Below are 25,565 nucleotides of genomic sequence, written 5' to 3' on the forward strand. Positions count from 1 at the left end.
ACTCCAATCAAAGGCTTCTCTACGAGACCTTGGCTCAGCTCTTCTAAAATGTGCTACCTCCTATACCTATACCATTATGGGTGCCTTCAGCAATGTGGGGAGAAACAAACACACGTCTTACATTTATGCCCTTGGCACACTTATAAGATAAAAATGAAATACAGAAATAACACCCACCTCATACACTTATTAGAATTGTATCTAGAATGAGGCATATCTTAGATGATATGGTCTTTAACCCCTTAAGGACACATGACATGTGTGACATGTCATGATTCCCTTTTATTCCAGAAGTTTGGTCCTTAAGGGGTTAAAGTGCCATTATTTCAGATTTGCATGACAGAGAAGTGGAACTCATACAATAAAACACTGATGGTACAGAGACCCATCCATAAAGGGAACATAAATATTTTGGATTTATTTGAATCAATTGTTCAGTTTAACATTTCTTAAATTGATGTGTCACTTCGTAGATCCCCACAGATTCTTTGGCCTTTTCGTCATAATCCGTCCAATCCTAGAGAGTGAACACAGAAATAGGGAGCTTAACAATACCCACTAATACCCACGAGAATAGATTAAACACTTCACTGGGACTAATGAAAATGGCTTGTAAAACCTCAGGTTAAAGAAGATCAGACATACCGCTAACCTAGAATATTATTCCTTATACCATGAAGCATGCATTAAAAAAATATATATATATTAATAAGTATCTCGGGATTGAAAGAGAAACTGTGCCATTCTATTCTTTTTCTCTCAATAAACTAAATCTGTATGTGTTTTCTGTCCTTTCAATCAGTGCAATGCTAATTACAGCAGCAGAGAGGGCTGGTTAACCCAACAAAATATTTCACTCCACTTCTGAAGCTGCCAGGTCAGATCATCATACAAAAATGTTTGGGAAAAATGTGTGCAAATAGTCACGGAGGTCTGGTTTAGATTGATGTCCACTACAGTTAAAGTGGAAAGATGAGGAAGCAAATTGTGTGAGCCTTTACCAACTAAAAATATAAAAATAACCCTGTGTGACCCTTCTTTTTTTATTAGTACCTCCAATCACTAGCATGTGATGTTAATTACTAATATAATAACCTTCTCCTGTAGGTTAATTTCATTAAATGGAGTCCTTGTGTCCGCTCCCTCGGCAGCAAACCCGGCCTGTAACGAGAAAAAAATAAACGTGATACACAAAGGACGAGAGAGACAAGGCATTCTTTCATAATTCTGTACCACATTCTAAGAATGACCTATAATAGGATTCAGATTTCCTAACATTTCAAATGGCAAAAAGAATACTTGGGAGATGGGGGCGAGATACCTACCTGTAGTATATCTGTGACCTATGGAGTGATTTGTCTTATTGGATATTTTTACAGCACAGTATGTAAGAATTTGGACTGTGACACAATGCTTCTTGTTCTGTCATTGCCCTTCAGCATTTGTTTTTAATTTGAACACTGACTTCAGTTTATTGTATTGGTTACAATGTCTGAAGTCTTTGCAAGAAATCCCTGTTTTTAGATGAACAGTTTTACACTTAAAACAAAGACCACGTCCAATGGGACAGTACAAATAGCCGAATAAGTTGTAGTGATTATGGTGTTTGGAATTTTGTCCTTGATTTAATAAATGTTCCAAATTATTTATCTACAAAAGTCACCATTAACATATGTGGGCAGTTTTGTAAATAAAACATTTGGAAAGGTTTTTTTTTGGAAAGCTTAATAAATCAAGGCCCTAATTTGAGCATTTACACCTGTGATCCCTGAACCTAGAAATTAAATTACCTAGGTAAATAACATTCTCCAGGATGAAGGCTGATAATTGCCAAGACACCATAAACAGAATACTAATACAGAATACTGCAAAGCACTGGTTAAGCCTTAAAAAAAAAAAACGCCCTAGTATAATAGTTTCAAATATTTTCATCACAGGCTTGGCAAAAACACGTGCTATACTGTATGACGTTTAATAATTTTGTTAATTTGCCCAATCACTATTAATCCTATAAAATGGGTGGACTATGAAGATTTGTAATTGCTACACAGATCGTTAAAATGCTCTAAAATAAATTCTCAAATATGCACTTGATTTTTTAGGTCATCATTTTTTTTATTTTTTATAATTCTTTATTTTTGTTCATATCGCATGTATACAGCTTTTGACGGCATTATATGGCCAGATGTAGGGAACATGGCGTAAAAAACATTATACAGGTATATCACATTAGCCATAGCTGCGTAACTGCCTAGCATCAGGTTTGTATATGCGACATGAGGTTTTTTTTTGGTAAGAAAAGTGTGGGCTTTACATCCTCCACATTTACAGTGTTGTCGAGCTTTGTTCGGAGGAAGTATGTTACACTGTGTGTGTGTGCGTCAGAAACTCATACAAGGCTAGTGCAAGCGATACTGGTCCCTGTAGGGAGCAATGTGTACATAGGTATGTATAGCGGGGGGAGAGTAGATCTTGGCGGTGTTACGGCTTTGTGAGTATGCCTACAGAGCCAGAGAAATAACAAGACTTATTAACTTAAAAACTTTGGAACTAAAGAATGAACAATGTCTGTCTATTATGACATGAGGAAAATCTACAGTTAGTTCAGATGGTGTCAAGCTGGAGGGTCCGCCAACCCCGCCATGACTCTCCTCGGGACAAATGGGGGGGGATCTCTTCTACCGCCCGTGTTCTTCTCTCCTGTGGTGGAGGAGCTGCTGCCGAAATTCCCAGAGCTTGGAGGAAGGCAGGTGCGTCTTGAAGAGTCGAGAGAGGGAACTTCTTGCCGCTCTTTTCTGCCACTAGGTGGTGTGGGCCCCATCTGTACGGGATTTCAGCCTCTCTCAGTAGCTTTGTGGTGGAGCGGAGTGATTGCCTCCAGTGCATGGTTGCTCTTGAAAGATCCTTATAAAAGGACAGCTGTGAGCCCTCAAAAGATAGCGAAGGAGATACTCTCGTGGCACCGAGGACTGCGGATTTATCAGAGTCTCTTTGAAATTGCAGGAGCACGTCCCTGGGTGCCTCTGGCGGTGCCTTAGTCGCCTTGGGCAGTCGGTGGCATCGGTCAGTGGCAGCTTGCTTGGGCGTGAGCAATGTAGTCAGCAGTTGCCGTACATAGTGGGGTAGGTCATCTGGTGAGACGGACTCCGGTATGCCTCGGATCCTGACGTTGTGGGCTCTGGCTCTGTCCTCCAGACTTGCCAGTCGCATGCTCATTTCACTGCACTTCTTGATTGTGCCAAGTGTGTGCTCCCTAGTTCTCCCTCCACTGCCTGGACACGTCCTGTCAGCGCGGTGACGTCCTCCCTCACCACTGCTATGTCAGCTTGGAACATAGCTTTGAGGTCTTTTAGTAAGGCTTTAATATTAGCCTTAGTCGAGGGGGCTGCATCCCCAAGCCCTGCATTCTGTGAGTGTGTGGGCATTACCGTTGGTAGTGTGGCATGGAAGTCTTCCTCTGTTATGCTCTCGTCTTCCGACGAGGCTGTGGAGTAAGCCGCGGTCTGCGCCATCTTTGATTGCAGCAGAGATTGCGGCTGTCGGAATAAACTCCCTATATCTTGGCAGCCAGGGCCGGGATCTGCTCGCTGCTTCGAGCCCCGTCTCGAACTTTGTGCGTGTCCTGTGAGTCAGTGTTTTAGCCGGTGATTCAGGCGGCTGCTCGGAGCTCTCAGTAAATGCGACCGTCTCGCTTGGGCGCTGGCTCCTCCCCCCCCCCCTTTTAGGTCATCATTTTAAAGTAAATGTGCTGGGGTACAGAACCAAAACAAGGAAATTAATTTTACTGTCTAAATATGGACACACAAAAATATTTATAAAGTATGTTTGTTACTGATCACAATTATTCTCCAAGATTTATTAAGACCATTCAGTATAAATCAGGCAATTTTACAGCCAATATTTCCGAGGTAGTTCGCTCAACATAGTAACCGCTGAATTTTAACACTTTGGTTCTGGGTTAATCAGGGTGTGCTCCAAATCCCAATAGAATTGTCCTAAATGGCCACATGAGAGCTCTTTATATGTCAAGAAAGAATTCCTGAGCCACTTCTAAAACTAATAAATGCCCACTATTTATTCAGGTAGCTCAACACACTGCACCACAGAAAAAAAAATAAACCTCACAGTGATGTGCGGTGGTGCAAGTATGAGAGAGATACAAATATAGACACTGCACTATACTACAAACTGTATGGCTGTGACAGACACTGCACTATACTACAAACTTTATTGCTGTGACAGACACTGCACTATACTACAAACTGTATTGCTGTGATCGACACTGCACTATACTACAAACTGTATTGCTGTGACAGACACTGCACTATACTACAAACTGTATTGCTGTGACAGACACTGCACTATACTACAAACTGTATTGCTGTGACAGACACTGCACTATACTACAAACTGTATTGCTGTGACAGACACTGCACTATACTACAAACTGTATTGCTGTGACAGACACTGCACTATACTACAAACTGTATTGCTGTGATAGACACTGCACTATACTACAAACTGTATTGCTGTGACAGACACTGCACTATACTACAAACTGTATTGCTGTGATCGACACTGCACTATACTACAAACTGTATTGCTGTGATAGACACTGCACTATACTACAAACTGTATTGCTGTGACAGACACTGCACTATACTACAAACTGTATTGCTGTGACAGACACTGCACTATACTACAAACTGTATTGCTGTGATAGACACTGCACTATACTACAAACTGTATTGCTGTGACAGACACTGCACTATACTACAAACTGTATTGCTGTGACAGACACTGCACTATACTACAAACTGTATTGCTGTGACAGACACTGCACTATACTACAAACTGTATGGCTGTGATCGACACTGCACTATACTACAAACTGTATTGCTGTGATAGACACTGCACTATACTACAAACTGTATGGCTGTGACAGACACTGCACTATACTACAAACTGTATTGCTGTGACAGACACTGCACTATACTACAAACTGTATTGCTGTGACAGACACTGCACTATACTACAAACTGTATGGCTGTGACAGACACTGCACTATACTACAAACTGTATTGCTGTGAAAGACACTGCACTATACTACAAATTGTATGGCTGTGACAGACACTGCACTATACTACAAACTGTATGGCTGTGACAGACACTGCACTATACTACAAACTGTATTGCTGTGACAGACACTGCACTATACTACAAACTGTATGGCTGTGACAGACACTGCACTATACTACAAACTGTATGGCTGTGACAGACACTGCACTATACTACAAACTGTATTGCTGTGATAGACACTGCACTATACTACAAACTGTATGGCTGTGATAGACACTGCACTATACTACAAACTGTATTGCTGTGATAGACACTGCACTATACTACAAACTGTATGGCTGTGATAGACACTGCACTATACTACAAACTGTATTGCTGTGATAGACACTGCACTATACTACAAACGTTATTGCTGTGATAGACACTACCCTATACTACAAACTTTATTGCTGTGATAGACACTGCACTATACTACAAACTGTATGGCTGTTATAGACACTACACTATACTACAAACTGTATGGCTGTGACAGACACTGCACTATACTACAAACTGTATTGCTGTGATAGACACTGCACTATACTACAAACTGTATGGCTGTGACAGACACTGCACTATACTACAAACTTTATTGCTGTGATAGACACTACACTATACTACAAACTGTATGGCTGTGATAGACACTGCACTATACTACAAACTGTATTGCTGTGACAGACACTGCACTATACTATAAACTTTATTGCTGTGACAGACACTGCACTATACTACAAACTGTATGGCTGTGACAGACACTGCACTATACTACAAACTGTATGGCTGTGATAGACACTGCACTATACTACAAACTGTATGGCTGTGACAGACACTGCACTATACTACAAACTGTATTGCTGTGACAGACACTGCACTATACTACAAACTGTATGGCTGTGATAGACACTGCACTATACCACAAACTGTATGGCTGTGATAGACACTGCACTATACTACAAACTGTATGGCTGTGATAGACACTGCACTATAGTACAAACTGTATTGCTGTGATCGACACTGCACTATACTAAAAACTGTATGGCTGTGACAGACACTGCACTATACCACAAACTGTATGGCTGTTATAGACACTGCACTATACCACAAACTGTATGGCTGTTATAGACACTGCACTATACCACAAACTGTATGGCTGTTATAGACACTGCACTATACCACAAACTGTATGGCTGTTATAGACACTGCACTATACTACAAACATTATTGCTGTGATCGACACTGCACTATACTAAAAACTGTATGGCTGTGACAGACACTGTACTATACTACAAACTGTATGGCTGTGATAGACACTGCACTATACCACAAACTGTATGGCTGTTATAGACACTGCACTATACCACAAACTGTATGGCTGTTATAGACACTGCACTATACCACAAACTGTATGGCTGTTATAGACACTGCACTATACTACAAACTGTATGGCTGTTATAGACACTGCACTATACTACAAACTGTATGGCTGTGACAGACACTGCACTATACTACAAACTGTATGGCTGTGATAGACACTGCACTATACTACAAACTGTATGGCTGTGACAGACACTGCACTATACTACAAACTGTATTGCTGTGATAGACACTACACTATACTACAAACTGTATGGCTGTTATAGACACTGCACTATACCACAAACTGTATGGCTGTTATAGACACTGCACTATACCACAAACTGTATGGCTGTTATAGACACTGCACTATACTACAAACATTATTGCTGTGATCGACACTGCACTATACTAAAAACTGTATGGCTGTGACAGACACTGTACTATACTACAAACTGTATGGCTGTGATAGACACTGCACTATACCACAAACTGTATGGCTGTTATAGACACTGCACTATACCACAAACTGTATGGCTGTTATAGACACTGCACTATACCACAAACTGTATGGCTGTGATAGACACTGCACTATACTACAAACTGTATGGCTGTTATAGACACTACACTATACTACAAACGTTATTGCTGTGATAGACACTACACTATACTACAAACTTTATTGCTGTGATAGACACTACACTATACTACAAACTGTATTGCTGTGACAGACACTGCACTATACTATAAACTTTATTGCTGTGACAGACACTGCACTATACTACAAACTGTATGGCTGTGATAGACACTGCACTATACTACAAACTGTATTGCTGTGACAGACACTGCACTATACTATAAACTTTATTGCTGTGACAGACACTGCACTATACTACAAACTGTATGGCTGTGACAGACACTGCACTATACTACAAACTGTATGGCTGTGATAGACACTGCACTATACTACAAACTGTATGGCTGTGACAGACACTGCACTATACTACAAACTGTATTGCTGTGACAGACACTGCACTATACTACAAACTGTATGGCTGTGATAGACACTGCACTATACCACAAACTGTATGGCTGTGATAGACACTGCACTATACTACAAACTGTATGGCTGTGATAGACACTGCACTATAGTACAAACTGTATTGCTGTGATCGACACTGCACTATACTAAAAACTGTATGGCTGTGACAGACACTGCACTATACCACAAACTGTATGGCTGTTATAGACACTGCACTATACCACAAACTGTATGGCTGTTATAGACACTGCACTATACCACAAACTGTATGGCTGTGATAGACACTGCACAATACTACAAACTGTATGGCTGTGATAGACACTGCACTATACTACAAACTGTATGGCTGTTATAGACACTGCACTATACTACAAACTGTATGGCTGTGACAGACACTGCACTATACTACAAACTGTATGGCTGTGACAGACACTGCACTATACTACAAACTGTATTGCTGTGATAGACACTACACTATACTACAAACTGTATGGCTGTGACAGACACTGTACTATACCACAAACTGTATGGCTGTGATAGACACTTCACTATACTACAAACAGTATGGCTGTTATAGACACTGCACGTGGCTGTTATACAAACATACACACTGCACATTGCTGTGATACGTAACAGCAGCAAACAGTCCCAATTATTTACAGGGCTATTTATTAAAGTGAGAATTCAAAGTGAATTTCAAATTGATGTCTAAAGTAGCTGAACTATAGGCATTGCTGACTTAGTGATTTGTTCCTTAAATCTATTTTGGTCTTAAATTTGAAAATCACTTTGAATTAACTTTAAAGGGACACTAAAGGCATTGAAGTGGTATGAGTGCAGTATCCCTGTTCCCTTAAATAGTGTTATGAATACAAACTTGTATTCCCAACACTATAATGCTGGAGTCGCAGTTTAGGTTTCCGACCCCTGTTAGAGTGAAGTTAAAAGGCGTTTAAACTTACCTTTTTTTCCATCACCGCACCAGTCAAATAACCGCATGACTTGATATTCTTGCTGGTGTGATACCATTTATTGTAAAGCAGTCCCTCTATTAAAACATTCCAAGTTTGTGATCAGTTGCATGCACACCTATTACTTCTTGCATCGCTCACCTGAGGTTGAAAGTCGACAGGTTCCAAGCCTCGACACTCAAATTCAACAATCGTTTTAAAAGTCTCGCTGTCCTCGGCCTGTATTGAGCCGATTGACAAAAAGAAAAAGAAACAATCAGTCCCGACGCAGATTTTACCTGTTTACTTTATGTCCAATCCCAAATACTGCTTACATTATATGATTGCAGAGAAGGACGTAAAATATCTGTAAGGATATAAAAATGTTTAAAATTAATTTCAACATTTCACATGAAAGTACAATTATCGTACAAAAGCAAAGATTTTGAAACAAGCATGGATTTCTGGCACTAGGTTTGGTTTGTCTAATGCGAACTAATTCTTCAGCTTTGGATAAATTAAGTGAAAGGTATTTTAAGACACCAATGATACAGACACCGTAGGTTTTTAGATTCAAGCCACCTAGCTTGGAAAGGGTATAGGGTTATTAGGGTTATTCAGTGGCGTACACACAACCCATGGGGCCCCGGTGCGAAAACTTATCCGTGGGCCCCCCCCGCGCGCGCGCTTACGCTGCGCGGGCAGGGGCCGCAACACATGGCGGCGGGCACCGGGTCGCAGGGCTGCGACCTGTGTGACCGCGGTATGTACGCCAGTGCATGCATAAACACATACACTTTAAGGACCACTACAGACACCCAGATCACATCAGCTCAATGAAGTGGTCTGGGTGCCAGGTCTCTAGTTTTAACCCTGCAGCTGAAAACATAGCCGTTTCAGAGAAACGGCTATGTTTCACTGAGGGTTAATCCAGCCTCTAGTGGCTGTCTCATTGACAGCCGCTAGAGGATTTTCTGCGATTCTCACTGTGAAAATCACAGTGAGAAGACGCTGAACGTCCATAGGAAAGCATTGAATAATGCTTTCCAATGGGCGGTTTGAATGCGCGCGTGGCTCTTGCCACGCATGCGTATTCGGAGCTGAGAGGCGGAGAGATTCCCAGCGCCAAGGGAGTCCGGCGCTGGAGAAAGGTAAGTGCTTAAGACACACACACACACTCTCATGAACAGATGCACACATTTACTGACAGACACACACTCAGTGACAGACATACATACACACTCACTAACAGATGCACACAAACATACTCAGTAACAGACACACACACTAACACACACTCTAACACACACACACACACACACTAACACTAACACACACTAACATACACTCACACTCACAAACACACTCACACATACACTCACACACACTAACACACTCACTAACTCACACTCTAACACACACTAACATACACTCACACACTAACATACACTCACACACTAACATACACTCACAAACACACACTAACACTGACAAACACACACTAACACTCACAAACACACACTAACACACATTAACATACACTCACACACACTAACATACACTCACACACACTAACATACACTCACACACACTAACATACACTAACATACACTAACATACACTAACATACACTAACATACACTCACACACTAACATACACTCACACACACTAACTCACACTCACACACACTCACACACACTAACATACACTCACACACACTAACATACACTCACACACACTAACATACACTCACACACACTCACACACTAACATACACTCACACACTAACATACACTCACACACTAACATACACTCACACTCACAAACACACACTCGCTAACACTAACATACACTCACACTCACAAACACACACTAACATACACTCACTAACACTAACATACACTCACTAACACTAACATACACTCACTAACACTAACATACACTCACTAACATACACGCACACTCACAAACACACACTCACACCCTAACACACACTCACTAACACTAACACACTCTAACACACACTCACACTCTAACACATACTCACTAACACTAACATACACTCACAAACACACACTAACATACACTCACACTCTAACACACACTCACTAACACTAACACTCACAAACACATTTTTTTTTAAATCCCCCCAGCCTCCTTACCTGTGGGAGAGCTGAGGGGATTCCCTGGGGTCCAGTGGTGCTGCTGGGCTCCTGGGGGGCCGGTCACCCGGTGAGCAGGCAGGCTGGCGGGCAAGCGAGGGAGCACTGTCTCCTGAGTGCTTCCTCTTCAGCTCCCTCGCGCGCCACATACTGATGCCGGAGCCGGAAGATGACGTCATCTTCCGGCTCCGGTATCAATGCGGTGCGCGAGGGAGCTGAAGAGGAAGCACCCAGGAGACAGTGCTCCCTTGCGCGCCCGCCCGCAGTACCGGCCAGCCGGATGACAGCAGGGCCAGCCTCGGGGGGCCCGGAGGTGGCCGGCTCCTGGGCCCCCCAGGACAAGAGGCTGGCCCAGTGACATACATACCGGGTCGCAGGGCGGCCGGGCCCCCTGGTGGGCCGGGCCCGGTCGCAGCCGCGACCCCTGCGACCCCGGTATGTACGCCACTGGGGTTATTACTAAAATAAAAATCCAATATGAATTTCAAATCTAAGAAAACAGCATCCAAACTGAAATGACAGCCAAACTGGAAACAGTCTCTATTTTTATCTTAAATGTAAAATTCAAATCCTGTAAAAGTGTAGGAACTGCCTTGTAATCACGCTGAGGTCTTCTAAATACAACACCATTATCGCGTACTGAAATGATGTTCACATTTTGAAATAGCCACCATAGATAGATTTTTTTTTTAATGGATACCATTCCCGTTCAATTCGTTATACTCTATATCCAATTATACAAAGTGTTTGAAAAGTGGCGCTATTTTAGTTAAATTATTTCAGCTTGAAAATCAGGCTTCACATATAAACATGCAAAAAAGAAAAATCACTGTTTAGCAACTATGATTTGTTACTTCTTAAAAGTAAAAGAATTGGCCAAATTCTGTAAGTCAGGTGTTCAGGTTTGGCTATTTTAACTTACAATATGAAATTCACTTTAAAATCATTTTGAATTACCAATAATACCCTTATTTGCTATTAAATTATCATCTGTCACATAGGGAGTATTAACACTAAAACGACAACTGCGTATTTTAGGGGTAGTTAGAAAATTGGGCAGACTAGATGGGCCAAATGTTTCTTATCTGCCATCACAGTCTATGTTTCTATGATTCCAAACAGCTATTTCAATGTTTCAAATAGTTTTTCAATTAATTTACTGAATGCAAAAAGTGTGTGTGTTTCCCCATTAGATATTGTATAGAAATTATGAATGTCTATGTCACTCACCAATGGAATTTTCTCTGGAGCATAACTTGCACTTCTGTACCATGCTGGCACTACCCCTGCCACCCTTCAGGGGGGTGCTGTCCTATGATTGGAAAAAGGACAGTTTTAGTACAAGGATAAAACAATGATTCAGTACAGCTCAGAGCATTAGGTCTGTACACTGTTTCTATAACTGCTCTTACATCACTCAATATGTGGACATTTTGCTGAAGCTTGGTTAATGCGTAAGTAAACCTTTGCAGTTGTCTTTCAACTTAGAGTTGATGGGTTGAGGCAGCGCTATGGACAGCTTAAGAGCAAATTCCACTCCGCTTCAACCTTGTAGAAGCAGAGGGGTTAGTTTTGAGGCACTGGGTGCGCCCCATTTCTAGAAAACCGTTGAATACAAACTAGGCAGACAACGCTCATAGACTCTTTGCACCAAAACTACTATAATGATCTGTAATGGGTATGGTGCTTAGAGTGCTCTTTTAAGCTGTGTTGTTGTCACGATTACGGTGTGACCCACCCCAAAAACTATATTAACACACACAACGTATACCGGACCTTAGAATGGCCGGACTAAATGTAAAAGAGAATGGTCAAAGAACAAGCCAAGGTCGGGGACACAGAATGAGACAATACGAGTAACTAGCCAAGGGTCAGGATATCTGAAGTAGGGAACACCACACCAGCTGGGACCCGTCTTCTTGGTGGATTGGGTGGCAGTCCATCGCGATCCAGGTAAGTAAAAAGTTTTCCCTTTTTGGCGCGACCGCCATGCTCATGTGCAACCGCATTGATACAAACCCCCTGCGCCGTGACAGTTACCATGCAATCATGAGGGTCCAGCATTTGCTAGATTCTAATGGAATGAATGGACACCTGTTTATTATTTCAAACTATTTGTATATTGTATCTACAGAGCTCCCTCCCATTAACATAAAAGCCTCAAACTATTTGTTCGACAGTGATTTGTATTCACCCTTATTTCGCATTAAGATATTCCTATAATGAAAATGTGAAATTCCATCTATCCAAAAAGTATTTGGGGACATACATTTTCCAGCACCATGTTACCATGTTAAAAATGGTACTATTCATAGAAGGGAAGACAAACAAAAGACAAAATCCAAAATTGTTTGGTACTTTCTCTGAAAGACAACACATTCTATACCGATTTTTTTTCACAGTTAATTGTAAGCACTGCGCTTAAAATATTGTAAAGCGCGATGGAATTTGTTGGCGCTATATAAATGACAATAATAAGAATTTTCTCATTTGCTTTTACACCTCTGCCCCCAATGCAATGTCCATGAAAAAAAAAAAAGAGTACACGAAAAATGATCCAGCTCACCATTAGCGTGATATACTGCCATTTGTCGGGCACCTCGCCGCAGTTCCCGCACTTTAACTGGGAACAGAACATACACAGGGTTTTAGTTATCAGTCCTGCTGTGTTATTTTAACATGTCACTCCTAGTCCTGGATACATTCACTGCTCTAAACCAATAGATATGAGAAGTTCTATATTCCGTGTGCCCCCTTTGTACCATGACCTTAAATTTTATACCATAACAGATAAAGCTTTACACGGGCTGCAGTAGTTACGGTGCTTGGAGGGTACATTTAAGGCATTAACTTATTTTATTCGATTTGCTTTATGTCCATAAGGTGGATTGGTGCCTGTATTTTATATACGAAGTACCAAATCACATGTATGGCAACCTATAAAAAAAAAAATAGTATCTCTCACCTTCAAGAACCAGCGAAAATCATCTCCGAGCGGCCGAAGCCGAGTAATATTCTCCAAAGAGGCTTTAAACTGCAATGCAAATTTCTGCATTTTTACAAAAGGAAAAAAAAACGTTAGTAGCATGGCTTTATGAAATAGTGAGTATTGTTTATAATACATTAATGAAAGTGTATACCAAGGCTTCAAACAGACCAGTCATCTGAGAGGATTACTTGTCAAGTAGAGATACATTTTATGCGTATGGTAAAAGGAGGGGGATAGCACCTTGGTTTGATCTCAGAGGCAGAAGTAGTCTCAGTGGTAGTTGAATATATAAAGAGAAAGAATGCAACAAAATATAGTGTAGTATATTCTGTATAAAATAGGTCAGATTAAAAAGAAATGCAGTTACTGAGTGTAGAGCTCGAGTAGCTCTACTACGTAGGGCTTGGGCGGTATGACCCGGGCCTAAGGTTAGCTGGCTGGTATATGAGACGTATACCACCCTGAGCTAACCTGCCTACCTGAGGTCACCCATGCACACAAGTAACTTATTGAAGAAGAGACCAACCATCCTTACGCAGGGATCATACCACCCAGGCGCTACATAATAGCGCTACTCGAACTCTACACTCAGTAAGTGCTCTTCTTACTCTAAATTATTTTATACAGAATAAACTGAACTATATTAGTTGTATTCTTTTTTTATACATTCAACTACCACCTAGACTACTTCTATCTCTGAGATCACACGAAGGTGCTACTCCCTCCTTCTACCACACACATTTTCTTTTGGATTGGAACAGAGAGACTCTTGTTTGGTTGTTTGAGCTGCCTTCAACTGTGTGTGCTAGACACCTATATTGTAAATATTTCAGAGATACATTTTATCTCTACATTGTGCTGTAAAATTCAGCAGAACATGTATAGTTAAAGGGGCAACGTAAGCTCCATATCAACGTCAGCTTAACCCCTTAAGGACACATGACATGTGTGACATGTCCTGATTCCCTTTTATTCCAGAAGTTTGGTCCTTAAGGGGTTAAAGGGACACTTCAGACGCCGAAAGCACGTCTGCTTGCTGGAGTGCTTTAAGTGTGGAGAGTGTGTCCTCTTTTTTCCATTTTAGAAAAAGGGCAGATTTAAATAGAAAGTGTTAACGTTATAAATTAATCTTATTAGACCCCCCTGGCTGTCAATCAGACAACAGGTCCTGTTACTTCCTGATTTGGTTAGCTCAGTGGAGATAAACTCAAGAGGCAGCAACTGCCCAGATAACCATTGGGAAGTCTGTGATTGGACAGCAAAAAAAAGTCTGGCCAGGATCAGAAGAGGAGGGCTTGCAAAGACAAGAGATCTGCAGCTTTTGCTAAATGTTTTTCAATATACCCCCAATTGAAACATGCATTTAGTGCCACAGTCCTGATTTGAGACCTACATTCAACCACAGTGGGTTATTTCTCTAGCGTCCAATTCTGAGAGAAATCACTGGAGGAACAGCAAAGTGTTAACGATCCCCATTGTACAGCGCTACGGAATCTGATGGCGCTATATAAATAATAAATCAGGGAATGGATGTGATAAATGAGAATAATTTCTGGACAGCACCCTGGTAATCATGGAGCGGCCGCGGTGATACCTCCATTCTTCACACAGCGGAAAATATTTCAATATAAAAGGGGTCTGTCCACTAAACACTGAATGTGTCCACTAAACGCTAAAATAATCAAGGTGTGACAATTAGCAGATTTGAAGGCGTTTCTAAAAATCTGCCATTTTTTTGGTTAAATTTGGGTTTCAATTTAGTCAGATCTCTGGTAACGTTACCCCACTGCCCCCCGGGATGTAATGTCGTTAGAGAAGGTCCCACGGCACCGTCGGTTCCTGGGCATCGAACGCGTCTGGTCTCTTAGTCCACCCATTGTACAGCGCTGCGGTATCTGTTTGCGCTTTATAAATATTCCATGGTAATAACTCGGTGTTAATCGAGCGCTAGGCTATTGATGTGTAGTGTCAATCCCCAGTTAATAAATTATTCTGATCACATTATTAATGTGAGACCAGGAAGCAGAATAGGTCCCAGGTAATGTAAAACTACAACTCCCATGATGCCTTGCAGTCGGACAGCAGCTCAGGCTGTGCCCTATGGCCGCTGTACGGGGAGGCCATGATTCTGGTTATAGCATACAGAGACACACTGCACTCACCACCATGACGTCACGGCGCGTCCTCCTTACGTATTTACGTCCCAGCCCTGCTGCGTCACCTTACCAGAGTCACGTGACACAGTCCTTGCAGCTGGGGATGTGATTATCAGATTGGAAGTGCAAGCGCGCCACCTGCTGGCTGTTCAGTGTATAGCTCGCCACCTGCTGGCTGTTCAGTGTATAGCGCGCCACCTGCTGGCTGTTCAGTGTACAGCTCGCCACCTGCTGGCTGTTCAGTGTATAGCTCGCCACCTGCTGGCTGTTCAGTGTATAGCGCACCACCTGCTGTCTGTTCAGTGTATAGCGCACCACCTGCTGGCTGTTCAGTGTATAGCTCGCCACTTGCTGGCTGTTCAGTGTATAGCTCGCCACCTGCTGTCTGTTCAGTGTATAGCGCACCACCTGCTGGCTGTTCAGTGTATAGCTCGCCACCTGCTGGCTGTTCAGTGTATAGCTCGCCACCTGCTGGCTGCTCTGTGTAGAGTGCAGACCACTGATCCAGGAGACTACTTGGATAGACATGTGTCTACATATTCAGAGTCGGAAATCTAATATTATTATTTACCTTTTAAGATAAAAAGGCATAAAATATTTAAGGCTAAATAGATAAAAGTGCTGCCAGAACATGTTTCTCATTTTTAGATTTCCCTGTTCGTTTAATTAACTGGTAATAACAATATTTGTTCCATTTAGCCCTATTATGTAACTTCATCGTCTGGTGTTGCTTTTGACTAATGCACTGAGTGCGGTCAGTGAAATCCCGCATATTAAGTGATGTTACAGGCCTGATAATTAAAGGACGCAAATTGTTGCAAATTCAAAGTGAATTTCACATTTTACACCTAAATCGCTGAACTGAATTTTTTCTGTTCATATATTTTGCACAACATTTTAAATCCACTTTGAATTTCCAAAAAGTCCCACAGTAGGGACTAGCACTGTGAGGGAGTGCAGTACAGCATTGAACATTAGGATATGTGGTGGTTATGGTTAAACATGTGTGATTTTTGAGTGATGTAACATTGTGAGATTCACAGTATTACATGAATGATTAGAATATGAATTCTAATTTGACTTGATTTATCAATCATACGTGTAATCAGAAATGTCCAGACTCCTGGTGATGTCCAGACATTCATATGAGAATATTCCAGAGGCATGAGAGGTTTATTCACTATATCCTAAACTGAAAACAGACTAGCAAACTTGAGGCTAAAATGGCTAGGTTGCAGTATTTCTCAGTCAATTAATTCTGAGAATTAAGTCATTTAGTTTTTAATTCACTACCGTTTGGTGTTCAGTGAATTAACCCCTTAATAGGTTACTCCAAGTATCATAATCAAATCAGAACACTGTAGCAAGTATGAAGCACGGAGTGGCCTGACACCGCTCCCTGGTAATGGAGCCAGGCCTTTTTCCTCGTGCGGCGACATACACCTAGCTTCAGAAGAGCTGCAAAAGCCAATTCCATCACCATCCAATTGCAGAGCATCAGCTGCCTGATCTACGAATGTCATTCTGTGCACAGAACAGACAATCATCTTGGAACGCTTTTTCTGGCCTGGCTGATGATGCTGCCAGCAGCAAGAGTGTTTAACTCGGTAATAGCAGCATTTCATATCTAAACACCGCACATGCAGAATGCATGCACCACAATCACTTCAAACATGTAACAATGAAATAAGGCTCTGTACTTGGTCATCTTCTATATTCTCTTTATACTGCCTCTCTTGGCAAACGTATTGCTTCATTTGGATTCCACTACCACCTGTACGCCGATGACACCTAGCTATATCTCTCCTCCCCTGCTGTCCTGCAACGTGTCACTGCTTGCCTTTCCTCCATCTCTGACTGGATGTCCTCCTGCTTTCTGAAACTCAATCTCTCTAAAACTGAGCTTTTCTTTCCTCCTCCTAATACTGATACTCTTCTTTTGCTTTTCCTTCAAGTCAGTGGTATCCACATCAGTCCATCCTTGCAAGCACACTGTCTTGGTGTCATATTTGATTGTAGCCTCACATCCAGCATGTTACCAAATCCTGTAGATTCCATGTTAAAAACATAGCCCGCATCCGCCCCTTTCTTACGCAAGACGGTAGCAAAGAACTTGCCCATGCTCTAGTGATTTCCCGCATGGATTATTGTAACCCTCTCCTAATTGGTCTTCATAAAAACTGCCGCCAGACTGAATTTCCTCTCTAGTCGGTCCTCTCACACCTCAACCCCCTGTCAGTACTTACATTGGCTTTCTGTATCCTATAGGATTCAATTCAAAGTACTAACCCATATAAAGCATTGGCCAATTCTAGCCCGTCTTATATCTCTTCACAGATCCATAGGTATGCCCCTGCTCAGTCTCTCCGCTCTGCACCGTGACCTTCTCCTATCCACTACTCGCACACGTACGGCCAACTCACGCTTGCAGGAATTCTCGCAGGTGGCTCCCTTCCTATGGAATAGCCTGCCTACCGCAATCAGACTCTCTCCTAGTCTTCAATCGTTTAAGAAGTGCCTCAAAACCCATCTCTTTAGGAAAGCTAATGTACTCCCAGAGTAACCTCTACCTCACATACCTGTCTCTTGCTCTCTCCTAAAGAGCAGCACTCTACTCTCTCCTTCAGCTCTGCCTCACTCCCACCTTATTTGATTGCAAATTCCTGTCCTATTGTGTTTTACACCCCACCTCCTATAGACTGTAAGCTCATTTGAGCAGGGTCCTCTTCAATCTCTTTCCTGTAAGTTTTCTTGTAATTGTCCTATTTATAGCAAAATCCCCTTTAATAATATTGTAAAACGCTACAGAATCTGTTGGCGCTATATAAATGGCAATAATAATAATTATTATTATATTCATGATCAGCAATACTGTCCTATTGATTGTCGTTTTCTTTATAGTGTGGCCAGTGGCTTTTGAGGACCATCCGAAATACCACAATAAAAACACCCAAATACTCATGTTTTACCAACATTTTATTAAAGAGTCATAGAAATAAAAAATACTAAACATTAAAAGCAAAAAAACCTTTCGCGCAGCATCCAAAAATGAACAAAACAAAATAAGGAAGCAGTAAGCTAAATGGGTTTAATTTTGAAGTGTAGTCCAATAAGGCTAAAGACCAAACATTTCAGGTCCTGCACCAGGTAGTAGAAAACGCGTAGTCCTTCTGGGTCCCTGAAATATATGAACAGAGTTAAAGATAATGGAACAATCACCAATTTCATATCTTTTAGTCGGTTGTAAAAATAAATTAAAATCACACCTGTATATTGTGCTGCCAAAATTTATACCTTACAATAGACATTGTTCATGTAATGTTGGAGAGTGAATAGATTATCTTCCAGTCAGTCTTTTAACCTATAGATTTGCTTGTCAGCACAAGGTAGAAATTACTTTGGCATCCAGTTTCTAAGCGACAGGCTCACTTTAAAGGGACACTATAGTCACCTGAACAACTACAGCTTAATGTATTTGTTCAGGTGAGATCTATAGCTCCCTGCAGGCAATCTGATGTAAACACTGTATTTTCAAAGAAAATACAGTGTTTACATTGATTGATTGATAGGAATACCTCCAGTGGCCGTCACTCAGACAGCCACCAGAGGGACTTCCTATCATGCAGGGCCCTAAAAAGGCCCTGTACACGTCAGACGTATTAATACATCTGACGTGTGCAGGAGAGAGAAGGCACTGTGTGCGCGCCTTCTCTCCAGCCTGTCAGCAGAGGAGGGGGGCGGGCAAAGACCGCGAGCTGAGCTGTCAGTCAGCTCAGCTCGCGGCCGCGCGGTAGTGCGCTCAGGACTTCAGAGGGCGGCATGAATGCCGCCCTCTGAAGTATGCGCGCATGTGCGGCAAAGCCGCGCATGCGCAAAAGGGAGCAATGACGCTTCCAAATGGAAGCGTCTGATTGCTCCCTGCTCGCGCCCGCCTATTTCGTCATTTTGACGAAATAGGGGGCGCGGCTTCACGAGGCTCCCGGCGCTGGAACCAGGTGAGTAAAATCCTCAGCCTGGAGAGTCCCTTTAAATACAATTGATCTGCAGTGGTTATCAGAGAGATTGCATGCTATTTGTGGAGTTTATTGAAAACAATACACTAAATACTGCAATTATAGTATCAGAATGGGAATGGTCATATAAAAAATTTAATCTGTTTTATATGTAATGCACAACCTAAAGAGATGTGGACAAAATCCTTGTTTCACGACATCACCAGCCATGTTAGGATTCCCTGAGCTCAACTATCCCTTTCACAGGAGACCCGTATAATGTGATTTTATTGCTCAGCACCTAACATATATACATGACTTACAAAATACTATCTATACAGCAGTACAGGCATTCTAATATAGTCCATACGTTTTTGGTATTAATGCAAATAATTTCACAGGAAAGGAGAACTTACTTTGATTGATTCACATCTATGAGGGACCCGATTTTTGATGTGGTAAAAGAGATGTGTTCATCGCCAATCACTATTTCCAGCTCCTGTAACAAATATCAGAAAAGACACGAATTAGCCACACGAATAAGCAAAAACTCTGCGGGCAAGACAGGATTGCATGACTGTTTGATTTCAGTAATAATTGTAAATAAATAAAAAATGGTTCATAAATTTACTAACCTGCCGTCCCACTCTGTCTGGAGGGGGCCACAGTGCATCGTCTTCTTTTGTGATTTCACTGTCATCAATGATCCTCTTTAGTTCCTCCATCACACTTTTATGTACATAGGCCTAGGAGTAAGGATGTGGTAAGTGTTTACATAAAGACAAGATAGGCAGTTTATAGTTTAAATATGTTCCAATGTGCTTTGCCTACTGCGGACTAAACAAGCAACTAAAGTTAGAACACCTGGTGGTACATAACATAGTAAAATACAACACAAACAAATGAAAGCAATAATTTGTCCTCATTTCCCAGTAATGCAATGGTTTGCCCTCTTACCTGGGTAGCCACCAAGCACACAGTGTTTTCTATGGCCTATTAACATGCATATTTTTTCAGCAGAACTGTAGGAGCCGAATACCAATCCCATCACCTAAGAGTATCGACTGACCACTCTCAGCCAATGAAAGCAACTTTGTGCATAGAAATATGCACAGAATTTGCATTAGTCAGCCTGGAACTCTTGTTCTGAGCTCTGTAATGACAACCCAATGATGCTGCCAGTGCTGGATTCACACCTCAGGCAGCAAAAGTGACATCTCCTGGTGGGGAAGGATCAACACTAAAGCCTATATAATCCCAAAATGGGCTTATCTCTTTGGGATGCTCCCTCTCTCGATATCCACACACTGGTTAAGCATGTTACAAAGTAGTTTTACATCATATATTTGGAGAGGAAAGAGACCAAGAATTAATAAGTATACCCTATCTAGGAAAGACCAACAGGGGGGGAGGAATAGGATACCCCCTTAATTTCCCAAATATATCAGGCCAATATGCTGGTACATGCCAGCAATCTACAACGAAGCGATTCTAAAAATCAAGCCTGGTATAAGATTGAAGTAGCTAGAACTGGATTGGACAACTTGGAACTTCTCCTTTGGAGAGAAGCAAGTCAGAATAATCAATTGGTCGAGATTCCATCTCAATATCCCCTATCCTTACAACAAACACTAAAAGAATGGAATATTATAAAGAAAAAACTAAAAATTAATAAAAAAAAAAAACTTTGAGAATTTGGGTTTAAGCTCCTTGGAATATTATATGCTGGAGATTAATCTTGTAAACTGGTATAGAGATCCTACTTATAAGATAAAAGATCTTTATAATGACTAACAATTAAAAAGCTTTGAAGTTCTTAAAGTTCAGCTGGATTTACCCCCTAGAGAAATATTTAACTATCTACGTATAAAGAGCTAGCTATCTTAAAGATAATTTACTAGTTTTAAATGGCCATTTGGGAAAACTATTTGGCAAAAAACAATTTCCAGCTTGAGAGCGAAAAGGGTGTTCTCCCTCGCGATAGAATTAATAAAAATAAAGGGCATTCCAGATATCCCCAACGCTCTAACTAAATGGGAAAATGATTTGATAATTTCCATTCCATTTAATATTTGGTGTAAATCCTTTATGATGACCAAAAAAGTTATACACTGTCTGAATATCCTAGAGACCTTTACCAAAATTATGTATAGATGGTATTTGGTACCAAATAGACTAGCAAAAATAGCTAACTCCAATCCACCAGATTGCTGGCGGTGTTTCCAACAAGATGGCTCTATGCTCCATATCTGGTGGGCTTGTCCCAGAATTAAGCCTTTGTGGAATATTTCATTCAACCTGATATATAGGATCGGTGGTTCTAGAATGGAGCATAAAGCAGAAATCGCCCTTCTCCATATTTTGGGTGAAGAAATAAAGGATACTCGCGAAATTGTAATTATACATTGTTTATTAGCAACTAAAATTCTTATCGCGAGATTCTGGAAAAGTACCTTGATCCCCGATAGAGACCAAGTTATAGCCCAATTATTATATCAACTGGAGATGGAAAAGGGATAATTTGTATGAAGGACTACCCTAATGCTGATACTCTGACGTTATACTCCAATCTTGTTGATATAACTAAAGGGCTGTTATGAGACTTACGGACAAATGTAAAAGATTGTCCATAGATTTTTTTTTGAAAACCAGCAATTGATATTACTGTATGGGCTCTATTGACCATATATCGACAATAGTGTTACTCTATATTTATATCCCTCTCTTTTTTCTTCATCATGGAATTTTAGACCTGATAATTTGTTTCATTATCTGACCAGTTATAAGTGTTTTTTCTTGTGTGTTACCCCTATGGGTAGTGGGTTCTTCAGAAACGTGATGACTCAACATATTATTACTGTAATCTAAATTTATATGCATTGGAATAGTTATCCCTCAGATATTTATGACCTAACCGGATATACCCTTTGTTTTGTGTTGTAGTCCCTTCCAAGAAAGGTGGTTTCCTATGCAATACCTCTCTCGGTGTTGTAATGTGTTTCTATGTGGTGGTGTTTTTTGTCTTCTTTTTATAAAAACCCAATAAACAGAATTAAAACAAAAGAAATATGCACAGAATTTGCATTAGTCGGCCTGGAACTCTTGTTCCGAGCTCTGTAATGACAACCCAATGATGCTGCCAGTGGTGACAGATTCCAAGCACCATGACCACTTCAAATTACTGAAGTTGTCAACTCTGTAATGGAAAATTAATTTCTTAAAGACGTCGCATTTACATCTACTTTTATATAATAATACTACATCACACTGCTCTAATTCTTATCTTAAATAATTGCTTGAATACACTCACTTCCCAAGAGCTTGACTTATTCAATGACATGTACATTACACTGCACCAAAAAATGCATTATGAAAGAGAAGTAATCTTTCTCTGTGATTTCACAGGAGAAGAAAAGATACATAGATATAGTGCAACAATGGCATATTCACTAAGATGCTGATCTTAAAATAATGAAGCCATTAGAACGAGCTCTTTGTCCTATAAGCAGTAGCTATATGGATCCCTGCTTTTGATTCAAAGTTACACCAGATTTCCTGATGCAAAGCGGTCTTTTTAGCAACCCGAAGACAACTGTGTAATTGTGCTAAAATCCTGCTGTGCAATATCTTGCAGGTCAAATACGGTGCTGTGTGGTTATACTAAAGTCCTGCTGTGCAATTTCATGCAGATAAAAGCTATTTTATACCTTCATTGCAACCAAGTCTAAAGGGGATTGTTGCTAAAGTGTTTATTACCTATTAATTTACAGAAGCGTTATATTTTTTTCTACGTGTATTGTATTATTCATTAATAAGGGAATATAGTCGAAGAAAAACATAAATACCTCCTTTCTGATCATCACATCATTCTTGTAATTACTGTTGTTTGCATAACGAAGCTTCCCTGTAAAAAAAATAAGAATAAAAAAAACGTATAGATGAAAAACAGCCAACAATATCTCCAATAATATTCATGATGTTTATATTTGTTGAAGGGTTTCATTTATGAACAGCCACACTGGTTATTTCCATCTTCCCACTCTGGAAATGGTCTTGAGATCATCAGTTGCCAAGCGACAGATAATTTCATGCCTACAGTCTCCCAGCATGAGCCAGTTAGGATAACCCCTGTAAGAGATAGTCTGTGGCTTCCGTGCACTACCAGAGGCACTGGCATGAGAAGACTTTGATGGACACAGCAGACATTGGTGGGACTAAGGGGTACTGACACACTGCACCCAGACCACAAAACAAATAAGTTTAAATTCCTTTGATGCATACATACCCTAATAAAATGGACAGGGTATACTTATACATGTACTAGCATTGGTTATAAATCAACATCATACACGAGGTATAATAAAACAAAGCACACAAGTAAAGGTAGGACAGAACATGAGGTAACAAAGGCTCTCCTCAACCGAGCTTACCATACAGGCAGCAACTGTTATCACAGGATTCTTATAGTGGCCATAACTACTATAATAAATACCTCACAAAATTTCAAAGAGGGACACTCTAATATTAAGGGAATAAGAAGGTGGTTAGGCTAGGAGCAAGTCTGTTCTGAGAATTGTTAGGTGAATAATAAATGATGCAACTAAAATTTCACTTAGAACAATGTATTCTATTTACACAGACTCAGACTGTGTGAGATCAGTTCCGGGGGGGGGGGATGGCCGTGCCAGCCTGGCTGAGATCAGTACCCGGGGAAGGGTGACTGTGTGAAATCAGGTCCCGGGGAGGGGGGTTGGCCGTGCCAGCCTGGCTGGGTGAGATCAGTACCCGGGGAAGGGTGACTGTGTGAAATCAGGTCCCGGGGAGGGGGGTTGGCCGTGCCAGCCTGGCTGGGTGAGATCAGTACCCGGGGAAGGGTGACTGTGTGAAATCAGGTCCCGGGGGGTGGCCGTGCCAGCCTGGCTGAGCTCATTTCCCGGAGGGGGTGGCCGTGCCAGCCTGGCTGGGTGAGCTCAGGCCCCGCAGCTCCCCGCACTATGGACCATTTAATCCCCAGCCAGCCCGCCGCACTAAGCCTCACTCCCCGACCCCAAACCAGGCGCCCAGCAGCCGAGCTCTCACCGTCTGGCCGGAACTCGAACTCCAGGAACTCGTGGCCGAACTTGCCCTTGTGACCCACATAATACCGCAGGTAGAAATCGCTGCCCATGGCGACTGCTCTGCTCGCGCTGCTCAGTGACGAAATCACAGGGAGACTGCGGCCACTGGGAAATGCGTCACTTGGCTGCGCCCGCTGCACGCGACGTGCGGAAACCCCTGCCTGGGATTGGCGGGAAGCCGATGCCAATCACAGTGACGGACCGGCCCAAGTTAGAGCTCCACGCGCTAGAGCCACAGAGTGTCGGCGACACCATTATTCAGGAAGCAAATAATATCTCAATGCATTAGGGTCTCTGCTAGAGTGCTAAGCTCCATGTGGCATCAAAACAGCATTATAAACTTCACACACTGCAAGCATAGCTCCCAAGTGTCCCTATTTAGGAGGGAGAGTCCCTATTCTGGGTCCAAATCTCTCTCTCCCTCTTTTGTCCAATATCCATCTTTTCTAGGAGCTCAATATTAATATTGTGTCTGAGTGTATAACAGAGCTCCACAGCAATAATACTCCCAGTAATGTGTCTGAGTGTATAACAGAGCTCCACAGCAATAATACTCCCAGTAATGTGTCTGAGTGTATAACAGAGCTCCCCAGCAATAATACTCCCAGTAATGTGTCTGAGTGTATAACAGAGCTCCCCAGCAATAATACTCCCAGTAATGTGTCTGAGTGTATAACAGAGCTCC

General features: G+C 41.6%; 2 protein-coding genes across 2 annotated transcripts; both read right to left on the reverse strand.

Moving 5' to 3' along the window:
* Window positions 1-392: 392 nt before the first annotated feature.
* On the reverse strand, window positions 393-15,859 carry CZIB (CXXC motif containing zinc binding protein). Its single transcript, XM_063427209.1, has 8 exons — window positions 15,778-15,859; window positions 13,592-13,675; window positions 13,193-13,249; window positions 11,857-11,938; window positions 8,799-8,830; window positions 8,626-8,703; window positions 1,096-1,161; window positions 393-517 (listed from the first exon to the last, which is right to left on the reverse strand). The coding sequence occupies exons 1-8, from the start codon at window positions 15,781-15,783 to the stop codon at window positions 440-442; spliced, it is 483 nt and encodes a 160-aa protein (XP_063283279.1). The 5' UTR covers window positions 15,784-15,859; the 3' UTR covers window positions 393-439.
* Window positions 15,860-18,729: 2,870 nt separating this feature from the next.
* Window positions 18,730-25,004, reverse strand: MAGOH (mago homolog, exon junction complex subunit). The gene is made up of 5 exons (XM_063427211.1): window positions 24,843-25,004; window positions 23,609-23,667; window positions 20,399-20,509; window positions 20,180-20,262; window positions 18,730-18,949 (listed from the first exon to the last, which is right to left on the reverse strand). Exons 1-5 carry the CDS (start codon window positions 24,928-24,930, stop codon window positions 18,850-18,852), a joined length of 441 nt encoding a protein of 146 aa, XP_063283281.1. The 5' UTR covers window positions 24,931-25,004; the 3' UTR covers window positions 18,730-18,849.
* Between the last annotated feature and the right edge of the window lie 561 nt (window positions 25,005-25,565).

Source organism: Pelobates fuscus, chromosome 7 (assembly GCF_036172605.1).
Source record: "Pelobates fuscus isolate aPelFus1 chromosome 7, aPelFus1.pri, whole genome shotgun sequence".
Classification (NCBI taxonomy): Eukaryota; Metazoa; Chordata; class Amphibia; order Anura; family Pelobatidae; genus Pelobates; species Pelobates fuscus.